At 49.5% G+C, this 24,179-nt stretch overlaps 1 protein-coding gene across 1 annotated transcript in view; it reads right to left on the bottom strand.

The window, feature by feature from the left end:
• Positions 1–24,179, bottom strand: part of LOC121650515 (titin-like) — a 202,438-nt gene that overhangs the window by 130,077 nt on the left and 48,182 nt on the right. The window contains 45 exon segments of the mRNA XM_042002069.1: positions 208–279; positions 403–474; positions 2,151–2,222; positions 2,348–2,392; positions 2,818–2,862; positions 2,941–2,997; positions 3,080–3,106; positions 3,192–3,269; positions 3,387–3,596; positions 3,849–4,116; positions 4,242–4,322; positions 4,703–4,886; positions 4,966–5,248; positions 5,334–5,444; positions 6,977–7,174; positions 7,479–7,769; positions 8,611–8,713; positions 12,273–12,454; positions 12,552–12,830; positions 12,952–13,230; positions 13,421–13,699; positions 13,914–14,192; positions 14,338–14,619; positions 14,708–14,986; positions 15,076–15,363; positions 15,465–15,743; positions 15,828–16,109; positions 16,191–16,469; positions 16,968–17,249; positions 17,463–17,741; positions 17,820–18,107; positions 18,179–18,457; positions 18,551–18,829; positions 18,897–19,169; positions 19,408–19,512; positions 19,601–19,855; positions 19,957–20,235; positions 20,412–20,690; positions 21,688–21,969; positions 22,050–22,328; positions 22,427–22,714; positions 22,798–23,076; positions 23,159–23,437; positions 23,532–23,810; positions 23,890–24,171. Of these exon segments, the coding sequence (XP_041858003.1) occupies positions 208–279; positions 403–474; positions 2,151–2,222; positions 2,348–2,392; positions 2,818–2,862; positions 2,941–2,997; positions 3,080–3,106; positions 3,192–3,269; positions 3,387–3,596; positions 3,849–4,116; positions 4,242–4,322; positions 4,703–4,886; positions 4,966–5,248; positions 5,334–5,444; positions 6,977–7,174; positions 7,479–7,769; positions 8,611–8,713; positions 12,273–12,454; positions 12,552–12,830; positions 12,952–13,230; positions 13,421–13,699; positions 13,914–14,192; positions 14,338–14,619; positions 14,708–14,986; positions 15,076–15,363; positions 15,465–15,743; positions 15,828–16,109; positions 16,191–16,469; positions 16,968–17,249; positions 17,463–17,741; positions 17,820–18,107; positions 18,179–18,457; positions 18,551–18,829; positions 18,897–19,169; positions 19,408–19,512; positions 19,601–19,855; positions 19,957–20,235; positions 20,412–20,690; positions 21,688–21,969; positions 22,050–22,328; positions 22,427–22,714; positions 22,798–23,076; positions 23,159–23,437; positions 23,532–23,810; positions 23,890–24,171 (9,750 nt within the window).

Genomic DNA, 24,179 nt, shown 5'->3' with positions numbered 1-24,179 from the left:
TTTGTTTAACCTGAACTTATTTACCTGCGTTTACGTGGCTGGATGTTAAAATAAAATCGATAGAAACATGAAAGAATTAAAGAATCTTTGTGTTGCAGGAGGTGAAAGTTCAGCTCATGTTTGTGGAAAAGACTCATCATGTTTGATTTTTCTTGGTTAGATGGGAAGAATAAAGAATCTGAGTCGATGAAGACTCATGGAGGTTACCTGCTGGAGGTGGAGGCAGTCCTCGCTGAGGTGGAGCAGCCGCGGTCGCCTCCGGCTTCTTCTTCTCTGGTTCTTTAAAACATCATCAATTTTAGTCAAACCAACATGAAGACCTTTGATCATCACACGATTAACAGGAAGAGAAACATGGACATCAGAACGCAAAGAACAGAAACAGCTGCTGGTGGCAGATACCTGGGACTGCAGGTGTGGGCGGAGCTTCATGCTCAGAGGGTTTCTCCTCTGCTCTCCTGTAAACCTCAGGAACTTGAAAGATGAAGAAAGTTGACATTAAAAACCAGGAAAGCCAAGCTCTACCGTCTACTTGCTGCCATCTACTGCGATGGGGCTTAATGACAGATCAGAGGTGAGTGAAGAGGAAGAAGAAAACACAGGTGGAGACACACTGGACCAGCAGGAGATCCACCACAAACAGAGAAGCTTCTAGAAGCAGCAGCTGGAGGTTTAGGTGGAGACACACTGGACCAGCAGGAGATCCACCACAAACAGAGAAGCTTCTAGAAGCAGCAGCTGGAGGTTTAGGTGGAGACACACTGGACCAGCAGGAGATCCACCACAAACAGAGAAGCTTCTAGAAGCAGCAGCTGGAGGTTTAGGTGGAGACACACTGGACCAGCAGGAGATCCACCACAAACAGAGAGAAGCTTCTAGATGCAGCAGCTGGAGGTTTAGGTGGAGACACACTGGACCAGCAGGAGATCCACCACAAACAGAGAGAAGCTTCTAGATGCAGCAGCTGGAGGTTTAGGTGGAGACACACTGGACCAGCAGGAGATCCACCACAAACAGAGAGAAGCTTCTAGAAGCAGCAGCTGGAGGTTTAGGTGGAGACACACTGGACCAGCAGGAGATCCACCACAAACAGAGAGAAGCTTCTAGAAGCAGCAGCTGGAGGTTTAGGTGGAGACACACTGGACCAGCAGGAGATCCACCACAAACAGAGAGAAGCTTCTAGATGCAGCAGCTGGAGGTTTAGGTGGAGACACACTGGAACAGCAGGAGATCCACCACAAACAGAGAAGCTTCTAGAAGCAGCAGCTGGAGGTTTAGGTGGAGACACACTGGAACAGCAGGAGATCCACCACAAACAGAGAAGCTTCTAGAAGCAGCAGCTGGAGGTTTAGGTGGAGACACACTGGAACAGCAGGAGATCCACCACAAACAGAGAAGCTTCTAGAAGCAGCAGCTGGAGGTTTAGGTGGAGACACACTGGACCAGCAGGAGATCCACCACAAACAGAGAGAAGCTTCTAGATGCAGCAGCTGGAGGTTTAGGTGGAGACACACTGGACCAGCAGGAGATCCACCACAAACAGAGAAGCTTCTAGAAGCAGCAGCTGGAGGTTTAGGTGGAGACACACTGGACCAGCAGGAGATCCACCACAAACAGAGAGAAGCTTCTAGAAGCAGCAGCTGGAGGTTTAGGTGGAGACACACTGGACCAGCAGGAGATCCACCACAAACAGAGAAGCTTCTAGAAGCAGCAGCTGGAGGTTTAGGTGGAGACACACTGGACCAGCAGGAGATCCACCACAAACAGAGAAGCTTCTAGAAGCAGCAGCTGGAGGTTTAGGTGGAGACACACTGGACCAGCAGGAGATCCACCACAAACAGAGAGAAGCTTCTAGAAGCAGCAGCTGGAGGTTTAGGTGGAGACACACTGGACCAGCAGGAGATCCACCACAAACAGAGAGAAGCTTCTAGATGCAGCAGCTGGAGGTTTAGGTGGAGACACACTGGACCAGCAGGAGATCCACCACAAACAGAGAGAAGCTTCTAGATGCAGCAGCTGGAGGTTTAGGTGGAGACACACTGGACCAGCAGGAGATCCACCATAAACAGAGAGAAGCTTCTAGATGCAGCAGCTGGAGGTTTAGGTGGAGACATGGCAGAAAGCAAACAGCCTCTTCAAAACACAAATACCTGCAGGGACGTCTTCTCTCCGTCCAATCTGAGTCCGCTCAACTTTCTCTTCAACGGCCTTTTTCTCTTCTGCTGAAGGAGAAAAGTGGACTTAGACGAGTAGCGTGAAGGACGGCTGCAGGTCTGAATCTGGACTAAACCACCAACAAACAGCACAAAGCAGACAACAGAGACAGAGGAAGGGACGATGCTGCTACCTGCGACGGAGGAGAACCGAACAGAAACCGTCTCCATCTGAAGCTCTGCAGCAGGGAGGATAATCAGCTGTTAGAACATGTGACTCCACTGCTTCGCCAGAGGAGGATGATGACCCCGTCGTCTGGATTAACCTCAGAAGGTTTCTCAGACTGATTTCAGGGGTGGAACTAAATCTCTGAGATGAAACCTTAAACGGATATCTTGAAGCTGAGTTTGGGGGGGAAGTTGGGACCGGACATCATCCTCCTCCGCACAGCCGAGTTACACGACGGAGAAATGATTCCACTTCGTCGGTTCAGCTGCTTTCTGAGTTACTTGGTGAGAGGATGTACGGGTGAACATCGAATGAGTTCCAGAAGACCACACGGTTATTGGGGATGAGGGTTACAGGATGATGATGACGAGGGTTAACTCTAAAGACGGGGTGAAGGTTTAATGTGGATGGATGAGGGGGGTTAATCTGTGGTACCTTTGACTTCTGTCTGCTGCTCGTACTGATAAAACTCGGAGGAATCTTTAGGCAGAGAGAGAAAAGGTGAATGGCAGATGCTGAGCGTTGCCATAGAGACGGATTTTAAGATCCCAGACTCACCTCTGCTGACCAGCATAGAAGCTGCCGCTGGGACCTGAACTGAGGAGTCTGGGACGTCTAGAGAGGCGTCAGAAAGACTATTAATGAGTCTGAGCGTCAGGACGGTTTCTGATGGATAAAACAGCCGTTCGGTACTCACCCTGAGGAACCCGTCCTAACCCAATCTCTGTGGAAGGACAGGCAGACAGGTGTTAAACAGGAGCTGCAGGTGAGTGCTGACCTACGTGTTGTGCGTGGTTCGACCTACGGACCTCTGCCTGAAAGGTAGAGCTCGGCCGTGCTGCGAGCTTCGCCCATCGGCTCCAGACGAGCGATGACGGAGTAAACGCCTGACGGGCGGACACATCCACATTAGTCTTTCTGTCCCTCAGACCATTTCATTTCAGACTCAGGTGAGCCGGGTGGTTTTAGAGATTTGGGGGTGAGTCTGAGGAAAGCGAACAAACCTTCATCCTCTGCGGTGACGTTGCGGATGGTCATAAAGTGCCGCCGGCCTTCGGTCCTGAAGTTATATTTGGGGCTTTCTCTAAGCTCCCAGGAGTCTTTGTACCATGTGACGGTGGCGTTGTCGAAGGACAGCTCGCACTCGAAGGTGGCGGAGTGGCGTTCATTGACCTCGATGCTTTGGATGCGTTTAGTGAACTGAATTTGGTTGGCTAAAAGACAACCACAGTCCGATTATCCTGCTTATTATCGTTCAGGCTTTTTTCTGGTTTTGTCTAAAGTTTCACGTCACAGACGCAGAAGAAAACAAGCAGAACGCAACAGACGACAAATAGAAGCTGCAGGAGGACCAGCAGGTCTGAAGAGGTCAGTCTGAGCTGGGTTAGTTCTGCTCACCAGTCCTGAAACCTGAAACAGACACGTTAAAGACACCCGAGTCCAGCGGGAGGACGTCCATGTCTTACCTGTGACGGTGAGCTTGGCATTGGAGATGTGAGGACCACACACCACCCGGTAGTTGCCCTGGTCTTTGGCCTGGCAGCTCTTGATCTTCAGGCAGTGAAGATCGCCCACGCTGCTGATGTCGTACTTGTCGCTGTTGTCCAGTTTCTGGGTGCCTTTGTACCAGGTCAGAGTGATCTCTGGGTAGTTGATCCGGATGCGGCACTCGAAGGTGGCGCTCTGGTTCTCAGCGATGGTCTGGTCGCTGATGTCATCCAGCACGGAGACGGGCTGAGGATGACAAACGCTTTTAAAGCAACTCTCTGTTGTGTTTTTGTCTTTTTAAACGCTGTCAGGGGACCAGAACACCATGTGGCCGTCCCATCAGGGCTTTCTGCTGCTGAAACAGTTTTTACCTCGGCGCTGACGCGTCCCTCCAGCTGCTCAATCAGTCGGGCCATGTCCTCCTCTTCAACCCGGCCGCCATGTTCAACCTCCTGCAGCAGAACAGATGACAGCAGTTAAAGATCAACAGCTTCCAGCTGCGATCCAGAACACAACCAGCAAGCAGGGCCACGCAGCAGGAAGCCCGAGCTGGACCACAGGATCCATGTCTGGATCAGACGGTAGACACCTGGTGGACCGGTTCTTGAAACACATCCAGGTGTCTGAGATCCAGACTCTGCGTTCTGAAAACACAACTTTCATCCCAGAATTCAGATCACATGCTGAGTCACTCTAAGTCCTGGTCTCAACAGGCCTGGGTTCAAGACCAGACCTGGACCCCTCACCAGTATGTGGTCTCCTGTGCCTCTGAGGACCAGGACCACTCAGAAACTTCACATTACCGAACCTCCGTGGAGGTGGTCTGTCGTACCGCTCTTCCCGTCTCCATCTCCCTCTCCCTCTTCAGGAACTCCACGGCCTGCAGGATGGCCCGATAGTCGTGGATACCGTGCTCACGCAGGATCCTCTCATAATCTTTGGGGTCGTGACCTCTGAGCAGCTCCACTATATTGATGTCTCCTTCCTTCTTGGGACTCTTCTGTTTGGAAGGAGTCCTGAAGAAAAAAGAGAAGCACAGTCAGACTTTCAGCCTCAGTAGCTTCCCATCCACCAGCCATCAGCTGTGAGCCTCACTTCTTCAGTCTGGTCCTCATGTCTCCGATTCCTTCCGCCTCCTCCTTCTTGGTGACCTCCATCTCAGCTCCACACTCGATTTCTCCATGTTTGTTGGTGGCGATGCACCTGTAGGGACCTGAGTCAGACTTGGTCACCTCTCTGATCTCCAGTTTGGCATCCTGACCCTTGTGTTCGATGGAGATCCGACCACCGGCGGTGATCTGTCTCCATTTTCCTTTCATCCACTTCACGCTGGGGATTGGGTCGCCTCCGATCTTGGCGATGAAGGTAGCAGTGCCCTCTGCAAAAAGACAGAAGGAAACAACGTTAATGAAGATGATTAAACTGGAAATGAGCGACAAACTGAGGACGCCTTTGTTCCTTACTCTCTGAGACAGAAATGTTTTTGGGCTCCTCGATGAAGAACAGGTTGTCGAGCCTTTTGACCGGGGCTGCAGCAGGGGCGGCCTCGGTGGGGGTGGGCTGTGCTCCTTTATCTGAAAAGGAGTTGTAGGGATGAGTGGAACACCCAAGCAAAGCATCAATAACCAGGATTTGAGACCAGAGAATAGACAATAGTGAAGTCATCACTGATCCTTGCCATCGCTAACTTGCATACTGAGGTAAACAAGGGGCGGGCTCATACGGGATCGGTTGACATAATATTAGCTCATCAGTTGATTAGCTCATTGAATCTGATTAATATACAGCATTTCTATTAACAGGATATGTACCTCTGGATTTTAAAATAGCTGTGATTAAACCAGAAACCAGCATTCACAGAACCAAACTGGTGAAGGTTCCAATAATCTCTTCAGATAGGCTCCATGATCTGATCCACCACCACCCCCCTGATCCGGAAACTCTGTTTCAGAGTCTTCAACATGTTGTTGGGATTAAAGGAACCACATCAGAGTGATGTAATTTAAGTCATTTATCTGACAGATTCCAGTTTCTTCATGGAAACGATGAGTCTTCCTCACACACCAGAGAGTCACAGAGTTCCTCAGGGTTCTGTACTTGGACCACGTTGTCCATGCTTACAGTATGGCATAAATGTTTGTTGCTATGCGGATGATAATCAGATTTACTTTTATCCATGAAGCCTTCACACTTTTCTCCATGTAGAAACATCTGTTGTTGTTCATCTGTGTTTCTCTTCTTCTTTCTCAATCCCTGGATCAGAGTTCTGCAGCTGGTTCACCCTCTTTCTTGTCCTCTCCACCCCCAACTGGTTTTCCTTCCTGGTTCTGGTCTTGATGGAGGTTTTTCTTCCTGGTTCTGGTCTTGGTGAAGGCTTTCCTTCCTGGTTCTGGTCCTGATGGAGGTTTTCTTTCCTGGTTCTGGTTCTGATGGAGGTTTTCCTTCCTGGTTCTGGTCCTGATGGAGGTTTTCTTTCCTGGTTCTGGTTCTGATGGAGGTTTTCTTTCCTGGTTCTGGTCCTGATGGAGGTTTTCCACTTTACTGTCTTCTTGTGCAGCTCAGGATGAAGGATTCAATCACAGAGAAGACTTGATGAGATCCACTGGTTTTCCTTAATTTGGTCATTATTTATGAACTATATGTTTGTATGTTGTGCGGCTGGATGGATGGATGGATGGATGGAGGGATGGATGGATGGATGGATGGATGGATGGAGGGATGGATGGAGCAATGGATGGATGGATGGATGGAGGGATGGATGGATGGAGGGATGGATGGATGGATGGATGGATGGAGGGATGGAGGGATGGGTGGAGGGATGAATGGATGGAGGGATGGATGGATGGATGGATGGATGGATGGATGGAGGGATGGATGGATGGATGGAGGGATGGATGGATGGATGGATGGATGGATGGATGGATGGAGGGATGGAGGGATGGGTGGAGGGATGAATGGATGGAGGGATGGATGGATGGATGGATGGATGGAGGGAGGGATGGATGGATGGATGGATGGATGGATGGAGGGATGGATGGATGGAGGGATGGATGGATGGATGGATGGAGGGATGGATGAATGGATGGATGGAGGGAGGTATGGTTACCTTTCACGGTGACTTTGGACTTGCAGAAGTCGGTACCGGCAGCGTTTCCGGCCTTACACAGGTAATCCCCTGCGTGGGTCTTTGACACCGGGCTGACCTCGAGGCAGGCCGTCCCATGAGCAAACGTGATTTTGGTGCTGGCGTCGGACTTCAGCTCCCTCCTGTCCTTCATCCACTGGATGGTGAGAGGAGGAGAGCCTCTGACGTGGCATTGGAGGCTGAGCTTCTCCCCCTCGGTCACCGTCAGCGGTTTCAGAGGGACATCAAATTTAGGAGGCTGGGTAGATTCTGAAGGAGTGAGCAGAGGAAAGCTGGACATTCACACGGTAACAGAACTTTCTGCAGTAGTTATTAAAAACCTTCAGAGGAAACCTGGATTAACAAAGTACTGGATTACACTCAAGTCCTAATGTGACTGATTTCACATGAGAGGGATTATTAACGTGAAAGCTTCCATAGAAGCCAGCATGAGGCCCAGCTGGGTTTAGAGATCCGGTCCTACCTGAAACTGTGAGGGAGACCCGAAATGAAGCTTCTCCTGCATCGTTGGAAGCGTTGCAGGTGTAAACACCGCTGTCAGAGACGCCGGAGGCTCTGACGGACAGCACTGCCATGTTGTTCTTGAAGCTGACGTCGTATTTGTCTGACGGATAGATCTCTCTGTCGTCCTTGTACCAGGTGACAGTCAGCGGCAGGGAGCCCGACAACCTGCCCTCCATCTTTACCGTCTTACCTACTGAATCCATCATGGACTCAGAGGGCTTCTTGGTGAAGGTTGGGGAGACTTTGCGTTCTGTTTGTGAGGGAGAAAATGAAGAAAATGAGAACATGTTATGACACAGGAGAAGGTTAGAACTGAAAATCTGAGCATCCTTCACCAGGCCTCTGGGCCTTTACCCCAGCAGCAGAGGAAGCAGCACAGTTCAGCCAATGAGACGACAGGAACAGCAGCGAAACGCAGGAAATTCTCCCTACCTGCCCAGTAGACATTTATCTGACCTCAACATGGCAGAGCTCTCAGACTGTCCTGACACCAGAATAAAACCAGACCAACCAGCCTGAAACTCATCTCTACACAATCCAGGACTTCTGACATGACAGAGTTCCTCCTGGTAACCAGCTGACATAAAGCAGCTGCTGTGGGTTAGTGTTAGCTGCTCTGTGGGGTGATGGTGACATGTGTTGGTTAGTGTGTTACCTATTTTAACATGAGCGTGACAGGTGTCAGTTCCTTCAGCGTTGGAAATTTGGCAGGTGTATTTTCCTGCCGCAGCAGCTCTGTCGCTGTTCAGGACCTCCAGAACGCAAGACGAGTCGCTGGTTTTCACGTTGTACAGGTACGAAGCCCAGATGAGCTTGTCGTCCTTCTTCCAGGTCACGTACACCCTCTGGCTCCCGGTGTAGGTGCACTCCAGCCTCAGGGGTTTACCGAGCTCATGGGCCACGTCCGTTAGCTTCCTGACAAACCGGACTGGTTCTGAGAGAAGCAATGTTGGAGTCAGTGTGAGAAAGCAGGGTTTGCATGCTGAGGACCAGAGACTACAGTCTGTGCTGTGTGGGTGGAGGAAGCTGAGATGAAAAGCTATGTGGGTGGGACTATGGGGGTGACTCATGCAGTAAACGTTGCAGGTTACTGTTACCTAGCTTAACATAAGCATGGCAGATATCTGAGCCTTCGGAGTTGGAGATTTCACAAGTGTATCTCCCCTGAGCTTCCTCTCGGTCGCTGTTCAGAACCTCCAGAACGCAGCCGCAGTCCGTCGTCTTGACGTTGTACTGATAAGAGGCCCAGATCACCCTCCCGTCTTTCCTCCAGCTCACGTTCAATCTCGGGCTACCGACAAACACCACTCTGAGCGCCAGCGGCTCGCCCACTCTGAAGGTGGTGTTTTCCAGCTTCCTGATGAAGCGAGCGGCTTCTGTGAAGCAGTGATGGCTGTTAGATGCAGAGGTGATGGAGAGCCAGCATGGCTGGACTCTAGCAGAACCAGCCTGGACGGCCTGTTCTACCAGCTTCTGTTGAACTAAGTCATCGCTCCGTTTCCTCCATTTGTCCAATGAAAACATGACGCTAGACGAGTTCTGGTGTGAAATCAAAGACAGATCCATCTGACAGCGGTTGCCTTTACGTCGTGCTAACACCTGGACCGACCAGCCGCTACTCTCACGCTGCTGCTTGAACCGTGGGGGCGTTCGGGTCCTGATGAGGACTGGACTGTGGGGCATATGTGGTCGTTGAAAGCTTTGAGCATCTCAGTGGTTGAAAGGCTCAAAACGAGCTGTTCGCGCAGATGTTTGCTAAAATCTTCTTGTTCGTCTTCGTATTCTTCTATTAGTCACTGAGCATGTAGAAAGTGTGATGATGGGATCGATCCCTTCACCCAGCGTCCACGTCAGCTGGAGTCTGACCTGATTTGTGACCTTGCTGACATTTAAACGGATCATCAGACAGCACACACTTTCATTTTATCCAGAATGGTTTGGTACGAACCAAAAACGCCTCGCTTTCAGCAAAGAGGACCGGCGTGAAGCTGCTCAACAAAAGCTGGTGGAACAGAGCGAGTCCTACAGAGAATTAAACCTTCTGCTTGGCTTGTGCGTTCCCTGTTAGTGCATGAGATGAGATGAGATGAGGTTGTACCTTTTTTGGTTGTTTTACAAATGACATAACCATCGCAGACATCCGAGCCCTCGGCATTGGAAACTTGACAAGAGTAAACCCCAGCTGCTTCTTCTCTGTCACTATTGAGAACTTCAAGAGTGCACGAGGAATCGGTGGTCCTGATGTTGTATTTGTACGAAGCCCAGATGGGCTTGCCGTCCTTCGTCCAGCTCACGTGGATTCTCTGACTGCCAGTGAACGTGCCGGTCAGGGTTAGTGGATCGCCCAGCTTGTACGACATGTCTTCTAGCTTTTTCACCAAGCGCACAGGTTCTGAGAGAAGCAACAGTGGTGTTAGTCATGTCATGTGAGCTAACCTGTTAGCCAATCAGTGAGTGAGTATGTTAGGGAGCATTTACCTAGTCTGACATGAGCGTGACAGACAGCAGAGCTACAAGGATTTGATATTTCACAGAAATATTTCCCAGCAGCCTCCTCTCGGTCGCTGTTGAGGACCTCCAGGACACAGGAGCCGTCTTTGGTCTTGACGTTGTACTTATAGGAAGCCCAGATTGGTTTGCCATCCTTCTTCCAGCTCACATACACATGAGGGCTGCCTGTATATGTGACCTGAAGCTTCAGAGGCTGGCCAACCCTAAAGGTCACGTCCTCCAGCTTTTTCACAAAGCGCATGGGTTCTACAAGGCAAGGATGAGGTGTTAGTGAGTGAAGATAACTGAGATGTGAGTTAGTGAATAATTATGAAAACCTATGAATGAGGCTCATTTCTTCCAGTTTTTCAAACCATGTTTTCAGGATGCTCTCAAACTCAAATTCCCAACTCCTCAACTTGGACTAAAACCATTACACTGAACCCGACACATCACCTGAACGTGTCCCGTAAGTCCAGAATAGACACGAAGGAAACTCCAGGAAGGAGGTGTGCTGAACAGCAGGCCTTCGTCTTTAATGCTGAGCTCAGGGTGTGAAGAACTATGTCAACCCTTCCGTCAGCTGCTGCTAATTAGATTAGATTAGATTAGATTAGATTAGATTAGATTAGATTAGACTTTATTAATCTCACAGTGGAGAAATTCACTCCCCAGATCTCCATCTCACACCCTCCAGGGCTCAGTTAGCTCAGTTTAGATGTTAAAGTTCATGTTCGTCCAGTCAGAAACAGACTGAATGCAGCACGGCTCAGGCTGGCGAAGCTACATCTGGACAAACCACCAGATGTCTGGAACCAGGTCCTCTGAACAGACCAGACCAAGGTGGACATGTTTGGTCCTTAAACACCTCATAGCAGCTGTCAGCACGGCGGTGGAAGTATGATGGTCTGGACACCTGCAGTCATTGATGGACCATGAACTCCTCTGGATACTAAAGTCTTCTAGAGTCGGATGTGAGTCCATCTGTCCCACAGCTGAAGCTGAAACTGTCTCGTACAGCAGCACAAAAATCCCAAACACAGCAGCAGATCTACACTAGAACCAGGTCCAGTCAGAGTCCAGACCTCATCCTAACTACAGGATCCAGACTGGCTGGAGGGGGAGGAGGTCTCAGTGGTCCAGAGTCCAGACCTCATCCTGACTACAGGATCCAGACTGGCTGGAGGGGGAGGAGGTCTCAGTGGTCCAGAGTCCAAACCCAATCCTGACTACAGGATCTGGAGGGGGAGGAGGTATCAGTGGTCCAGTCAGAGTCCAGACCCAATCCTGACTACAGGATCCAGACAGGCTGGAGGGGGAGGAGGTCTCAGTGGTCCAGTCAGAGTCCAGACCTCATCCTGACTACAGGATCCAGACTGGCTGGAGGGGGAGGAGGTGTCAGTGGTCCAGAGTCCAGACCCAATCCTGACTACAGGATCCAGACTGGCTGGAGGGGGAGGAGGTCTCAGTGGTCCAGTCAGAGTCCAGACCCAATCCTGACTACAGGATCCAGACTGGCTGGAGGGGGAGGAGGTGTCAGTGGTCCAGAGTCCAGACCCAATCCTGACTACAGGATCCAGACTGGCTGGAGTGGGAGGAGGTGTCAGTGGTCCAGTCAGAGTCCAGACCCAATCCTGACTACAGGATCCAGACAGGCTGGAGGGGGAGGAGGTCTCAGTGGTCCAGAGTCCAGACTCATCCTGACTACAGGATCCAGACTGGCTGGAGGGGGAGGAGGTCTCAGTGGTCCAGAGTCCAGACCCAATCCTGACTACAGGATCCAGGCTGGCTGGAGGGGGAGGAGGTCTCAGTGGTCCAGAGTCCAGACACAATCCTGACTACAGGATCCAGACTGGCTGGAAGGGGGAGGAGGTCTCAGTGGTCCAGTCAGAGTCCAGACCTCATACTGACTACAGGATCCAGACTGGCTGGAGGGGGAGGAGGTCTCAGTGGTCCAGAGTCCAGCTTCTACAAGCTGATGGATGGTGGAGAGGAAGCAGTTTTTCACACTGGTTCTGTTTGAGTTGCTGTTCAGTAACGACTTGTGTGATCTGTCAGGATGATTATGTAAGAGTTGGAGGGCTGGCTTCAACCTTTACATGGCCGTACACGTTGGTCCTGTTTCACCGTGAAAAGCTGAAAATAACTAGCCTCGCTGGGATTTACCTAGGGTGACCTGGGCATAGCAGACAGCGGTGTTCTCAGAGTTAGAAATTTCACAGGAGTATCTTCCTGCTGCTTCTAGACGGTGGCTGTTCAGGACCTCCAGGACGCAGGAGTTATCTGTGGTCTTGACGTTGTACTTATAGGAAGCCCAGATGGGTTTCCCATCCTTCCACCAGCTTACATAGACCCTGGGGCTGGCGCTGTATCCACAGTACAGCGTCAGCGGCTGGCCCAGTCTGAAAGTGGTGTCCTCCAGCTCTTTGACAAACCTCACAGGTTCTACAGGAGGTAATGTTGATGTTAGTTGACTGTTCTTTATATTACAGCAAGCAAATGAACATAATGTGAATGGACCGATGGGGACAGGGTAGTTTACCTATCTTGACCATAGCATGGCAGATATCGGTGCCCTCTGAATTGGAAATCTCGCAGGAGTATTTACCAACAGCTTCCCGGCTGTCACTGTTCAGAACCTCCAGGGTGCTGGAGCAGTTGGTGGTTTTGACGTTGTATTTGTACGATGCCCAGATGGGTTTTCCATCCTTCATCCAGCTGACATAAATCCTCTGACTGCCGGTGAACGTGCACTTGAGCGTCAACTGATGGCCGATCTTATAAAAGGTGTTTTTCAGTTTTCTCACAAAGCGGACGGGTTCTAGAGATCAGTTAGCAGTGGTGGAGTTAGACTGAAAACAAACTGCTTACATGACAAACTGTGGAAGTTAATTTGTTAACCTTACAGTGTGAGAAGGGGGTGAGCAGGCAATGTGCTTTACCTAGCTTAACGTTAGCGTGGCAGATGTCACTTCCAGCGGCATTGGAAATTTCACACGTGTATTTTCCAATGGCTTCCTCTCGGTCACTGTTCAGGACCTCCAGGATGCAGGAGTCATGGGTGGTCTTGACGTTGTACTTATAGGACGCCCAGATGAGTTTGCCATCCTTCTTCCAGGTCACATTTACTCTCTGGCTCCCAGTGTACGTGCACTTCAGGGTCAAAGGCTCGCGCAGACGGAAACATGTGTCTTTCAGCATGTTCGTGAAGCGAACTGGTTCTGAGAGGAGCAATGGGTGGGTTAGCTGAATGTAGTTTGTTATGCTAGCACATGGGTAATAAAGCTGTGTAAATTAACTGAGGTCATTGTTTTAGTCCTAGAGAAGAACCACAACGTGTCGGAGCTAAGAAACGGCAACAAGTGGCAGCAGTTGTTGACACAGATGGTGTTTTATAGGTGGTGACATTACCTAGGCTGACACGAGCGTGGCAAACGTCGGTTCCAACCCCGTTGGAAATCTCACAGGTGTATGTTCCGGCTGCTTCCGGCCTGTCGCTGTTCAGGACCTCCAGAATGCAGACGGAGTCCGTGGTTTTAACGTTGTACTGATAGGACGCCCAGATCAGCTTGCCATCTTTCTTCCACGTCACGTAGACCCTCTGGCTCCCAGCGTACGTGCAGATTAGCCTCAGCGGCTGACCGACTATGAAAGTAGTGTCTTCCAGCTTCGCGATGAAGCGCACAGGTTCTGAGAGAAGCAGTGCTGGGTTCAGAAACTGGTTCATGATGCCGCCATGCATGATGCCTCTATGTCAGAGTTAGTTTAGCCCTTATTGACAATGTAATAAATAACTTTAGCAAAAACACCATGAGGACTATGAAGGGAAGCTACATCTGTACTTTTATCCCAAGACTGGTTGTTGATGTATATGTTAAGGTTTGAAGTTGAAGAGGAGTATCACCTTTCACCGTCACGCTGCAGCTGGCGGAGGCTGAACCAATCCGGTTCTCGGCCTTGCAGGTGTATTCACCCTGACTGAACTTGGTTGTCTTGATCAGCTTCAAAGTGGCAACACCCTTTGTGAAGTCCATTGAGCATGTGTCTGACTTGCGCAGCTTTCCCCCTGAACTAAACCAAGCTACAGATATATCAGGAGTCCCTGCAATGTGGTATTTCAGGGTAACCACACCACCCGCAGTTACCTCCACTGGCTCCATCTCGCCAACAAAGTACGGTCGCTCTAAAAGGAAACATGATGGATGGCGGTTAAGGTGTGGATGAACATATGAAAGGATGAATTAATAAATGAGTGAATGATTGCTCATGAATTAGCTTTACAATGGGAACGATAGAACTAAGCCCAATAACATGCACAATGCCTTTACCTAGAATTGACACTTGTGCTTCACATCTGTCACTTCCTACTCCGTTGTCAACTTCGCAAGAGTATCTGCCGGCTGCCTCCATCCTGTCAGAGTTAAGAACCTCCAGGATGCAGGAAGAGTCCGTGGTTATCACGTTGTACTGATATGAGGCCCAGATGAGTTTACCATCCTTCTTCCAGGTCACATTCACCCTGGGGGTTCCAGAGAAGGTGACCTCAAGCCTCAGAGGCTTGCCCTTCTCCGAAGAAAAGTCCTTCAGCTTCTTCACAAAGTGAACTGGGTCTGAGGGACGTAATTCCATCATCATTACACAAGACTCACTGGGAGTGGAGTCGATATGTTTAAAAAGAAGTCTAACATGCTGACAAACCTTTCACTAACAGATGAACTGGGCAGCTTTCCTTTCCTGCACTGTTAATGACCTGGCAGGTGTACTCTCCTGCATGGGACTTGTCAACGTTGTGAAGCATCAAAGTGGCCCCGTCGCCCTTCATGGAGATCTCGCAGCCTCTTCCATGCTGCATTTCCTTAGCTCCCCTGAACCATTTAACTTTCAGAGGGGCGCTTCCTTTCACTTTAGCTGAGAAAGTGACATTTTTGCCAGGCAACGTGTCTTGGGCTTCGGGTGTAGCCACAAAAGACGGAGGTTCTGGTTTCAGATAGGAAGGGTGGATTATTATCTTTCAGTGATGACCCGATCGGTGCTCAGAAATCATCCTTGTCTTCATTTTTACTGACCTGTAACATTCATGGAAGCACTTGTCTCGCCAGCTCCTGCAGCGTTGACAGCTTTACACGTGTATTTACCAGAATCAGACATCTGGATGGCTGATACTCTCAGTAGGCAGGTGTTATCTGTGCAGCTGATCTCATAGTTTGGACCACTCTTGATTTCCTGACCGTTGTGGAACCAGGACGTTGTTAACGGAGGTGATCCGGTAACTTTACACTCCATCTCTCCAGGTTTCCCCACAACAAGGTGGGTGTCTTTCAGCTTCTTTACGAAACTCGGTGGAACCAACTTATCTGTTGTTAAAAAACATGTCAGTCGTTTCTGAGCCGTCTGCTAATTAAAAAGATCTCGTTAAATCAGAAGCTAAAAAAGAGAGCATGTAGGAGTCACCAACCTGAGACCGAGAGCTTAGTTTTGCACGAGGCTTTTCCAACATGATTCGTAAGCTCCAGTTTGTACTCTCCAGCATCTGCCTTTTCAGCAGACCGGATCTTCAGCATGGCCACCTTCTTAATGAAGGACATCTGATACTTTGCGCCAGCGCTGAGCTCCTTGTTGTCCTTGAACCACTTTGTTTTCAGTTGTGGTGAACCAGACACAGAAACTTCAAGGGAAACGTTTTCTCCTGACTTGACGCTCATGGACTCTGGGCTGTCCACCACAGCTGCCGGTTCTACAGTCATGGGAAGGAGATATTAATCTAACTGCATTCTTCTACGTTTACTAGTGATGGTATCAACACTGGACTTCTACAAACCTAAAACGGTCACTTGGGAGACGGACTCCACGACGCCAGAGTCGTTCCTCAGCTGGCAGTGGTAGGTACCAGCTGTGGCTGAGTCAGCTTTGGGCACTACGAGCATGGCCACATTATTCTCAAAGGTGATCTTCCTGTTGTCGCTGTCTCGGAGAATGTGATCTTTGTCCTGGACCCAGGACACAGTCAGAGGCTCAGACCCTTTGACTGTAGCCGTCAGTGTCAGCTCCTGGCCAGCTTTCACTGACTGGTCCACAGTCTTCTTGACGAAGGTCGGTCGTTCTGAATCACGATGGAAAGATCATACGTGAGGAAAAGAGGTCGCGTGTGGGTCGAGCTTGGAGGAAATGGCTCTGTACTAACCTGTTAGAGTAACGGTGGTGCGGCAGAATTCGGTTCCTACATTGTTTGACACCCTGCACTCATAAAGACCTGCATCATCAGGCTCCAGTTTCATAACATGAAGGGTGGTGGAGCTGCCTACGCTCACCATCTTGTACTTCCTACTCTCCTTTAGTGGCCTTTTGTCTTTGTACCAGTTCACCTGGAAAGGTTGAGTGCCATACATCTCACAGTGCAGGCAGGCATCTTTCCCTATAGCGCCCTCCACTGGGCTTGGACTTTTAGTAAATGACGGGGACTCTGGAAAATATATTGTGATATATTAACAGAGGCAACATTCACGAGTTCTGACAAGCAAGTCTTCACGGCAAGCAACTCAGCCGAGCATTTCCAGTGGATTTAAATTCTTGATTGAGGGTCATGCTGATGTTCAGTCCATGCTAGAGGATCCATCCAAACCCTCATCAAACACAGGTCTAGACTCGGGTTCATGCTACTGCATAATCTGAGGAGAAGCTCATATCTTAGTGAGATGAGAGAAATAATACGGGTGTATGTGGTCATTCCACCAAAAACGAGGAAAATGTTGCTTCGGAAAGAGATGCTAATCAGATTCATGCTATCTGATCCACTGGAGGGCTGGAATCTCATTTCCATGCTGACTTTTTCAGTCATAAAACCTCAAACACAAGCCGTAATATCAAAATCAGGAATGTGTACTCCTTCTCTTTCATGCTAAGCTTAGAGGTAACAAATCCACAAACGATGTGCAGTGGAGATTTCTGCTGGATAGCTGACCTTGAACAATGAGAGTGGTGCTGCAGCTTGCACTGCCAGCATCATTATGAACCTCACATGTGTAGACTCCATTATCGTCAAACCTCGCCGAGCGGAGCTGGAGGTATGCCGTCGAGTCAACCAACATTGTTTTATAGTTGCCTCCATCGGTTACCTTTTGGTCATTTTTGTACCAGCACATTTTCAGGGAGCGTGCGCTGGTGGCCTTGCATTCAAGACGGTGTCCTTCACACTGCTTCACAAACGTAGTGGGAGGCAGTTTCAGGATAAACTGAGGAGGCTCTGCAAAGTCAAAAAAAGATGAAGTTACTATCGTCAACACTGAGGAACATGTGCATGACTGGAATGGATGGAGGATGCGGACGGGTGACTGACGACAACACATATCGCTGGAAAGAAAGTAGGAGGTAGAAGGATGAGCAGCTGTGAAAATGAAAAAAGATGGAGTTAAATGTGGTGTGGTGATGGTTCTGGACGAAGAAAGAATAGTCCAACCTTTCACCAACAGCTCTGCTGCACTTCTCACTGTCCCTGCTTGGTTGCTAACTTGGCAGGAATAAATTCCACTTTGCAAATTCCCGACTGAATCAAGCTCTAAAGAGGAAGAAAATCCCTCCAGTCTAACAGTACATGAGGGTCCGGTGATGAGTTCCATGTCATCCTTGAACCATTTCACCACAAACGGGGCGGTGCCTTCAAAGGAGCTTCTGAAGAGTACGTCAGACTTTGGTAGAACAGCCTGAGACTCCGGCTCAGATACGAATTTCGGTGGCACTAAAACCCACACAGAGAAAGGATTATGGTGCATGTCCAACAGCTGCTCAGCCAACGTCATCAGCTCTGAATGCCAACCTTTAGCTGTCAGAACGCCGCTGCACGCACAGCTGCCGGCTTCGTTCCAGACTCTGCAGGAGTACTCTCCTGTATCTGCACCTCCAACCAGCCTGAACTCCAGGCAGACTCGCTTTTCAGTCTGCAGGAGATTGTACTTCGGGCTGTTGATGATTCTTTGTTTTCCTTTGTTCCATTCAACAGATAACGGAAGCGAACCGACCACTCTGCACTCCATCAGAACCACGGATCCCATCGGTGCCTGGATGTTTGTTAACTTCTGAGTGAACGTGGGAGGAATTACGTGGTCTGTTTGAAACAACATGACAGGTTTGAAATGAAAATGTGGTTCTATGAAAGCTTTGCTGTTTTCTACAAACCTAAAACAATCAGCATGACTTTACAGCTGCATGCCCCCACAGAGTTTTCTACTTCCATCAGGTACTCGCCGCCGTCTTCCCGCTGGCAGGACTCTATGTAAAGGCTGCTGAGGTTGTTCTCATAGTAAAGACGATGTTTTCCGCTTGGCTGGAGCTCTTTACCACCTGTGCTCCATCTTGTATTCATCTGAGGAGTTCTGGCTACTCTGCACTGGAGACTAACCGGATCCCCACCAGTCACTGTGACCACCTCTGGCTTGTCCTGAACTGTAGGTGGTTCTACAGCACCAGGAAAGACAGGTGAGTGTGTGTTATTGCAGTGATAGCGAGCTGTGAGGTTAGGCAGGTGAATCAAGCTGGAAGTGGAAGCACCTTGTACGGAAAGTGTTGCGAAACACACATCGAAGCCTGCCTCGTTTACAGCCTGGCAGGTGTACTTCCCGCTATGAGTCCCGTCACAGGAGGGAATCCTGAGGACGGCGTCTTTGCTCTGACAGGTTCTCTCAATCGTTGGACCCTTTGGGATCCAGCTCTGGTCTTTTTGCCATTGCACAGTGATCAGCAGGGAACCTTCCACGGAGCAGAGAAAGACGGCCGGATCTCCCCGAACAGCAGAGACATTTTCTACCTTCTGAACAAACGTGGGAGGGACTGACGGACAGAGAGGATGTAAATGTAAATGTTCTGGTGATGTTCTGGGTGAAAATGTCTGGAAAACGTGCTGCGAGACAAACCGAGACACAGCAGCTTCCAACCTCACTGGCAACCACACACTCATAAGCACCCACATCTTCCACATTACAGTCCTGGATTATCAACCCCACATTTTCTCTATCAGCAACTAGATGTTTTTGGCTGGATTTGATTGGTTGTTTGTCTTTGAACCATGTGACCATATATGGAGCGCTTCCTGTCACTCTGAAGTCAAACACCGCTGTTGAACCTTGAACAACTTCAGCTGACAACTGATCTTCAGTGAATGAAGGAGGCTCTGAATGAATAAAGAATGGCTTTATTTAAAAATAAATGGCGGTTCTGTTGGTGAACAAAACCATTTCACAACGTGGTCTCAGCTGAAAACAAATGAGGATGAAGATGAGCTCAAACCTTTCACCAACTAGATCCGGCAGCAGTTAGCACATCCGGCCGCTGTCTCCACCCTCCACCTCAACCACTTCCAGGACAGCAACCATTTCTCATCAGAGCAGATTTCTGTCCCGTCTTTGTACCACTGTTTCCTTCATTGGCTGCGAGCCGCTCACAGCAGCCTCCAGACGAGCTAAAGATTACAGCTTCGGTCTGCCTCACAGTGAAACATGGCTCAATAACTTCATCTGTTACACAGAGCATGCAAACAATGGTAAGCTGGTTGTTTGAGGAAAACAGTCTGGCCTCATGAGGGACAACAAAGTGACCTAACACAGTAGAATATGAGCACAGCAGCATTTGAAACCTGGCAGGCGTATTCACTAGAATCACTTTTCTCTGTTTTTATAATCCTGAGCGCAGCTGCAGGCTGAGTCTCAATCCTGAATCTCTGGCCTGATGCCAGCTCCCTTCCCGCCTTCCTCCACCTGGACTGGACTGGTTCGGATCCTGAAAACCTGCATTCAAGCCTGGCTGGGTCTCCCTGCATTACTCTGACAGACTCTGCGTGTTCTGGAAAGCATACTGGTTCTGAGACAACAGAAGGAATGAGCTGCAACCAGAGTGTTAATGAAGCTGGAAGCTGGACATGAAGCAGCAGTTAGAAGAAGATCTGCAAACATCTGACAAACCTGTCACCATCAGTACAGCGCCACATCGCTGAGTCCCAGCTCTGTTCTGGGCCTCACACACATACTTTCCACCGTGGGACAACTGAGCATTTCTCAGATTCAACACGGCACTCGTGGGTTCAGAGGACAACTTAAAGTGCTCGTCTTCTGTGAGCTCATGATCATCCTTGATCCAGAGGAAAGTCATGGGGAGTGATCCAGACAACATGCACTTCATGGATATTTCAGAGCCCACCATACAGGACATGTCCTCAAGTCTCTGAACAAATGATGGCGGTTCTGGTAGGAAAAGACCACACATGAGTCAGCATCTCCCTGATCCCATCTGACACTTTAAGTTAAATAATGCACAAATATACATAACAAGAAGAGTAGATTCAGGGGGAATATCATCCAACAAGCATCCACAGTGAAATGTGATCATGGACATGCAGCAGGGTGACGTCTGGACTAACCTTTTAAAGAAACCTGACAAGAACAAGAGGTTTCCCCAACAGGGTTTGTTACGGTGCAGCGGTAGATCCCAGCATCTCTGGCTTCACAGCTCCACACCTGAACAGCCACTCGGTCTCTCTCTATACTGACTTTATGCCTTTTGTCGCTTGTGATCAGGTTATCGTTGAGGAAACAGCTGATTTCAAACGGAGCAGAACCTGAGACGGTTCCTTCCAGAACAATGTCTGATCCCTGCACCAGCTCAGCTGATTCAAAAGGCCTTACAAACACTGGAGGCTCTATAAAACACACAGCACATGTTTGGTTTGAAGGTGTGAAGAGAAGGTTCTGGCCCGACAAGGAAAGTTTGGTCCACAGAGTTCATGCTGCCCTTTTCTGTTTGAGCCGACAGTTCACCTGTTCACACCTGCTGCCTGCACCGAGGCAGAGAATACGCTTCCTTTTTAACCGGTTTACGTTGTCTCCATTATTCATCCGTACCCGGGGATGCTAAGCTACACTCGTAGAATCATCCGTACCCGGGGATGCTAAGCTACACTCGTAGAATCATCCGTACCCAGGGATGCTAAGCTACACGCGTAGAATCATCCGTACCCAGGGATGCTAAGCTACACGCGTAGAATCATCCGTACCCGGGGATGCTAAGCTACACTCGTAGAATCATCCGTACCCGGGGATGCTCAGCTACATGTGTAGCCACAGCTGCCCTGGGGCAGACTCACAGAAACATGGCTGCAAGGCAGGCGAAGTGTTTTGACCAAGGACATAATGACAGATGACTGGGCGAGTGGGAATTCGTACTGCCAACCTTCTGGTCATTGGACAACCTGCTCTACCTCCTGAGCCACTGCCGTAGATGGTATGTAAGGACCCTAAACCAGAACACTGGGTCTGGTCTTTGAAAGTTTCGATCATCTTTACCACTGCTCACCCTGTTACCTTCCATCTGGTCTACTTGGTCCCTGTGCCGTCCCCTACCGGTTACTCACATATTGCTGCTTATGAAAGCGTAGGATTAATTCCTGAGGATGCGAACAAACATTTTAAACAAATGCAAATCATACATGGTCGCTATGATGAAGTATATGCTTGGCCTCGGAGGGTTTAATATATAACAGCAGCTTTCCAGTTGCAGCCTGTGGTGTTCGGTGGAGAAGCTGGAAGCTAAACACCTTCTCTGTGCTTTGCAGTGATTTGGTCTAGAGGAACAGAATCTTGTGGACCAGACTTTGGGTCTACAGTGTGTGTGGAGAGGAAGGTAAACTCTGAACCAACCTTTTACCGTTACCAAGCTGCTGCTCTGGTCTCTGCCGGCATCGCTGGACGCCTCGCAGACAAACTGTCCGCTATCCTCTACACAGCAGCTCTCTACCAACAGGGTGGCTACCAAGCCATCGAAGGACATGCTGTGTCTGTGGTCCAGAACCAGTTCTGAGCCGTTCTGAAACCACCTGATGTGGATGACAGGAGTTCCCTGCACTCTGCAGGACAGCTTGAGAGGCTGTCCAGCCTTCAGCAGATACGAAGGCTCCAGCTTCATTGTAAAAGTGGGAGCGTCTGTAAACCAACAGCAACATTTACAGTGAAAACAAGCAAAGAAGGAAGACAGTTCTGCAGAAGAAAGAATGAAACGGCACCTTTCACAAAGAGAACTGCGGTGCATTCCACCTTCCCGGCATCGTTGGACACTTGGCAGGTGTATGTAGCCGAGTCACTGGGTTTCACAGAAAGAAGCTCCAACGAGCTTGAAGAGGTCTCTTTTTTAATTAAACACTTTCCCCCAGAGAAGATCTCTTTCTCTTCTCTGAACCATTTAACAGCCAGCGGAGCTGATCCAGTAAAGGCTGATTTTATCACAACGCTGGATCCTGGAGAAACATCCTGGGACGCAGGTCTCACAGTGAAGGACGGAGGTTCTGGAGTTATTTGGGAAGAAGAACAGCATGCATGTTCAAAGTCTACTGATTAATACTATTCAAGTCCAGCTGTATGTGAGATGTTCATCTCCTCTGACCTTTGACCGACAGAGCAGCACTGGTTTCTGTTACTCCAGCTTCATTAGAGGCCCGGCAGGAGTAATTTCCCTCATCGCTCTGATCCAGGCCTGTTATGGTCACAGAGGCCGTACTTTCACTGAAAGCCACTTTATATTTATCACCACTGTGGATTTCTTTCTGGTCTTTGAACCAGGACAGAAGCAGGGGCTGAGATCCAGCCACCCTGCAGTCCAGGGTAACATCTCCACCAACACTGCCGTCGGCTTTCTTTAGAGATCTGGTGAAGGACGGTGGAACTGCACGATCTGAGCAGAGGAGTGAATCACATGTAACCGTCATCAGGTGGGAGGGCTGACATAGTTTGTGCTGCATCGTGTCTGAAACTAACCTATAACGGTGACTGAGAACGTGCACTGGTCTTTCCCCACGTTATTGGACACCTCCATCGTGTACTCTGAGGTGTCTCCTCGGTCTGCCGAGAGGATCTTGAGAACAGCCACGTTCTCCTTCACGGTCATCTTATATTTACGGCCACTGATCATCTCCTTTCCATTTTTAAACCACTTCACTTTCAGCTCGGGGCTTCCAGAGATCGAACACTCCAGCGTGGCCATGTCGCCGGCGGTCACGTTGATGGACGCCGGTCTCTCTAAGATCCTGGCAGGCTCTAAAACACGACACCAACTTTAAGCTTCAGAAACAGATATGAAGTGTGGAAACATGTCAGTGAAACATGGATGTTTTCTGACCTTGGATGGTCAGGACGGCCTCGCATTTCTGCTGCCCGGCCTCGTTTACAGCCAGGCAGGTGTACTTGCCGCCATGTTTCAGCTCTACAGACGAGAAGAAAATGCTCGCAACGCTGTTCTCAAACGTCACTCTGACGTTCTGATCTTCTCTGAGAATATCAGAGTCTTTCATCCATTTGACGGAGATGGGGGCGGAGCCTTTCAGGACTCCCTGAAGTTTCACTGCATTTCCTAAAACCGCCATAGCGCTTTCTATCCTCTTTGAGAAGACGGGTGGCTCTGAAAAAACAACGTTAGCAAGTGATGGTGGTGTTAACGGCTGCCACAGGCACTGCAATTAGTCACAAATGCAGTGTCTTTAAACTCCACTAACCTCGTTGTTTAACCACTGACGTTGAGGTCGCCGAGCCGACCTCGTTGGACACGACACATTCGTATTCTCCAGTATCGGCGCTCTCAAACCTGTGGATCTCCAGAGAGATCAGCGACCCCTGTGACACTATGCTGAACTTCTTATCTGCAGACAAACGTTTCTTATTCTTCTTCCAGGCCACTTCGAATGGTGCTGAGCCTGAAATCTCAAACTGCAGCACCGCTACCGAACCTCGGACCGCCTCTATGGATGCTAAACCTTTAGTGAACGATGGAGGTTCTGATGGAGAACACGGTCCAGTTAGTCAAACATATACTGAACATTTGGTTCAGAGGAAAACTGTCCTCGACGTGCATACCTTTCACTGTAACCTTCGTGCTACAACTTTCACAGCCAGACTCATTAAGAACTTCACAGCTGTAGTTTCCACTGTCGCTCAGCATCACATCTTTCACCTCCAGAGTGGAGAGGCCGTCCTTCAGACTGACTGCAGACCTGCCACCAGCCGCTAGCTCCGTGTTGTTGAAGAACCAGCTCACATGGAGCTCCGGGGATCCTTTGACGGTGCACTGCAGCCGGGCACTGCTGCCCTGCTTCCAAACCGTGGTGGATTCCAGCCTCTTCACGAAGGCTGGTGGTTCTGGAGGA

Source organism: Melanotaenia boesemani, chromosome 12 (genome assembly GCF_017639745.1).
Source record: "Melanotaenia boesemani isolate fMelBoe1 chromosome 12, fMelBoe1.pri, whole genome shotgun sequence".
NCBI lineage: Eukaryota > Metazoa > Chordata > Actinopteri > Atheriniformes > Melanotaeniidae > Melanotaenia > Melanotaenia boesemani.
The sequence above is the reverse complement of the archived record's forward strand: the minus strand, read 5'-3'. Positions and strand labels throughout refer to the sequence as shown.